This window comes from Plasmodium reichenowi, chromosome 5 (genome assembly GCF_001601855.1).
Source record: "Plasmodium reichenowi strain SY57 chromosome 5, whole genome shotgun sequence".
Taxonomy (NCBI): Eukaryota; Apicomplexa; class Aconoidasida; order Haemosporida; family Plasmodiidae; genus Plasmodium; species Plasmodium reichenowi.
In genome coordinates, this window is record NC_033650.1 from 48,223 (window position 1) to 52,856 (window position 4,634).

At 19.1% G+C, this 4,634-nt stretch overlaps 1 protein-coding gene across 1 annotated transcript; it reads left to right on the forward strand.

Moving 5' to 3' along the window:
- Positions 1 to 595: 595 nt before the first annotated feature.
- Positions 596 to 3,526, forward strand: PRSY57_0502500 (hypothetical protein; the record flags this gene model as incomplete). The annotated part of the gene is made up of 1 exon (XM_012906097.2): positions 596 to 3,526. The coding sequence occupies one exon, from the start codon at positions 596 to 598 to the stop codon at positions 3,524 to 3,526; it is 2,931 nt and encodes a 976-aa protein (XP_012761551.2).
- Positions 3,527 to 4,634: the final 1,108 nt, after the last annotated feature.

The window sequence follows — 4,634 nt, forward strand, 5'->3', positions numbered from 1 at the left end:
TTATATATTGATTTGTTTATTATAAATATTATTATATATTTTTATAATCAATTTCAAGATTTTATTATTTATAAAAAGTTATAACATATTTGTGATCTTTCATTTTTATTTAAATTTTATTTATAAAAAAAAAAAAAAAAAAAAAAAAAAAAATGTGGGTATATATTTTCTATTTCTCATTTTCCATATAATATAAATTGTTAAAGTTTCTTCTTTTAATAAAACTCAAAGAAAAGAAAGAAACAACTACATTTATTATATAAATAATAAATACCTATATGCTTATGATTAAATTATATTTTATGTTATGAGTATGTTGTTTCGATAAAAAGAAATAAATATATATACATATATGTATACACAATATATTTTATGTGTGTAGTTTTTTTTTTTTTTTTTAAAGTGTAGCAAAAAAAAATAACATTTCAGTCGTAGAAATACTGAGACGTGTAAAAATTATTATTCAGGCGTATAATAAACTATATATATTGAGATTCATTAAAAAAAAAAAAAAATAATAATTATTGTTTATTTTATTTTATTTATTATTATTCTCCATATATTTACAATCTCAGGTGTGTGATAAATTAACACAATGAAGGTTAAGAATACCTCCTGCATACGCATAAATAAAAATAATGTGGATGAAAAAAAGAGTGATAACAAAGGAAAGGATATAATCGAAAAGGATGAAAAATTAAAAGAGAAAATGTCCAAATTAGATTATACAAAAGAGGATATTTACACAAATGAAGAGAGAGAAGATGAAAAAGAGAAGAACAATAAAATAAACGATAAAACAAAAAAAAAAGACACAAACTTAATAAAAATTAACAAGAAAGATTATGATTATAATAAAGACGATAATAAGAACACAGATGTTCCAAGTGTTGAATCTAAAAATGATCAAGATATAAACAAAGATCATACACTAAACGGAGGAAATATAAATACACTTAATGTACCACATATTGATAATAAAACCATCGAAAGTAATATAAAAAAAATAGAAAGTTCAGTCAACAAATTAAATGAAATCGAAGAAAATATTATGAAAGATATCAAAGAATGTGATACATTTATAGAATTTTATGATAAATCAAAAACTCTTTTAGACTCTAAAGATTTTAATAGTGATGTAGGAAGAGAAGAAGAAATTGATCAGATTAGAAAAATTTTAATGAGGTGTTCTAATAAATTACAAGGAGAGGGAATATTCCTAACAGGTCCAAGTGGACAAGGTAAAACATATAGTATATTCTATATAATAAATGAAATAGCTATAGAAAAAGAAAACAAAAAAACAAAAAAACAAAACAAAAATAATTATAATAATAATAATAAAAAGAATGATATAAATAAGAACATTAAAAATAATAACAAAAGAAATAACAACATTAACAATAAAAATGAAATACAAACGGTTAAGGTTGCGGATACATTATATGAACACATCGATTCTTCCTACTTTTATGTATCCTGCTCAAATTGTGAAAGACCATACGACATTTTCGTAGACATATTACAACAAATTATGAAAAAAGACAAAAAAGATATTTTAAGTAATATAAAAGAAAAATATCATTTGAATGGTCTTGAAGAAGTTAAAAAATCATTCATTAATTATACGAGCAAATTAAATAATTTAAAAATTATTATTGTAGATGAATTAGATTTTATTGCTACTAGAAATGTTCGATTAGAATTAAAAACAAAAACCCAAAATAGAAATCAAAATGAAGATGTAGTAAAAGCTTTATTCGAATGTGTTCAACATTCTAAAAGTAAAATTATCCTAATAGGTATTGCCAATAGTTTAGATTTAATAAAAGATTATAATCATATGAAAATTAATAGAATTATATATAAACCATATAATGAAAAACAATTTATGAATATTATAAAGAATAAGTTGGATACACTCGAAGAAGAATTAGTTAATAAACTTTTTAAAGGAGTTTCTTTAAATGTACATGTTAGACAAATATCAAATCGTAACGGTGATATACGATCATGCTTTGATGCTATCTTAAGAGTATTTTCTGAAAAAATTATAGACCTAGAAGAAAGAAAAAAAAATCTAATTAAGTTAAAAGAAGAAATTATGATGAATCAAATTTTTAATAAACAAGAAAAAAGAAATTTGTATCTTTTATTAAATCATGATAATATAGTAAAAGATATAAATAGAAGAAAAAATCCTTCTTCAAATGAACAAGCTAATAAAAATAATGATTTCGAAACATGTAGAAAGAAAAGAGGAGCAAATTATTTAGATGAAGATTTACCATATAATGAAAAAGAAAATGAAAAAAATATCATTGATCATAAATATCATAATAATTATAATACTAGTCCTAGTAATACAAGAAAAAAAAATAAAATAACTAAACAAATAAAAATAGATGATTCATCAAATATATTACTTGATCATAATTATCTTAAAAATGATACAAGTATTGATAATTTTTTTATTGAAGAAAATATTACTCCTTTACCAAACCTGAAAGATTATACAAATGATCATGGATTCTATAATAAAGCAAAGTATTTAAAATTTACAGATTTAAAAAATGAATCATCTTTTGGATATGAAACATTAAGAAAAGAAGTTATAAAAATACAAAATAATAACGAAACGTTAAGTGAAATATTAATTAGGAAACACTTCCACAGAAATGACAATAATAATAATAATAATAATGAATGCAATAGTGATGATAATAGATCCTTTTGTACTTTTGGAGAATATACACCCAAACAATATTATGAAAGCCCATTTAAAGTATTATATAAAAATGATATACAAAATGAAATGCATTATTTTGAAGATAAAGAAGATGTATTAAATAATATTGATATCGAGAAATTATTAACATTTGATTTAATTATTAATAATCAAATACAAAATATACAACAGAAATATAATACATATTCATCCTTAAATAATAATAATAATAATGCTGTTATGATAACAGATATTAAAAAGATTACGGATAAAATACCTTTAGAAGAACATAAAGATATACTTTTAAAAATTAAAAGCTTACCTTTAATACAAAAATTATGTTTATATGCATCTTGTAATGTAGTGAATGATACACACTTAAATGATTACCAAGATGAAGAACAAGGAGATTTAATAAAAAATAAAATACACAATATTGAAATAACATACAATGATATACAAAAAGGTTTTAGAAACCTATGTAGTAACCTATCTGAAACCAATTATATTAAAGATATATTAGAAGGAAATACTATGGATCAATCTATTGAACATTTTGAAGAACTTGGTATCTTAATTAATTCCAAAAAAAATCAAAAAATAAAAGAAAAAAAAAATATTAAAGTACCAAAAGGATTAACTCCCAGATTTGCTAATCTAAAAAATAATAAACACTTCTCATCACAAAATAAATTAAATTCTATATATTATTTTAATCTTCCTGTATCTGTTATTAAGCAAACTTTAAAAGAAATTTCTTCTATCCTTTCAAGTCTTGATAGAAATGCAAACTTTTAAAAATAAATATATTATCCACCTTGTATATATATATATATATATATATATATATATATGTATATATGTATGTATGTATGTATGTATATATGTTACTTTAATATTAATTAAATTATCTTATTATATCCATATATACATGTCCACACTTAAATATATATATATATATATATATATGAATTTTACATGTCAATATAGTTTTTATATCAATCATATTGTACATAAATATATATATATATATATATATATTGGTGAAGTGTTTAAAAATATTTATACACTTTTATATATAAGACAAAGTTATTTTTAATAATTTTATTATTCCTTTTTCTTTTTTTTTTAGTATTATATTTAATTATGAACAAATAATAAAACTATTGACAAAAATTAGTATATTTATAAAAAAAAAATTATAACTTTTTCATAAAAAAAAAAAAATATATATATATATATATATATATAATATAATAAATAATAAAATATATGTGTATTCAAATAAACAAATATATTTACATATCAACGGGTTAATATTTTGGGGGGTACTTAAAAAAAAAAAAAAAAAAATTATTATACTAAAATATAAACTATAATATTATATATATATATATATATATATGTATATATTATAGAAGTTCAATCGTGCCATAAAAAATGTAAAAATCTTAAAAACTATATGATTTCAAAATTTGTATGTCATAAATAAAAATTGTTCTCATTCATAACAACACATTTTTATAATTTATTTATTCCCTTGACATTCATTCAATATTTTTTTTTTCTATGAAAATTTTTATAAAATAATGAAAAAAAAAAAAAAAAAAAAAATCTTGAAATGTTTACCTTATGTTACGTTTTGAAAATGCATTTCATAAATATTATTTAATATTTTTTTTTTCGTCAACAATTTGTCTTGATATTATTACAAACACTATTACATATGTTAACATATTAAAATAAAATATATATATATATATATATATATATATTATAATTTGTACAAATATACATAGTCTTCTACTTGTGTGTATATCTTATTTAAATACATTTCTCTCTTCACATATCAATATATATATATTTTTTTTTTTTTTTTTTTTTTTTTTTTTTTTTTTTTTTTTTT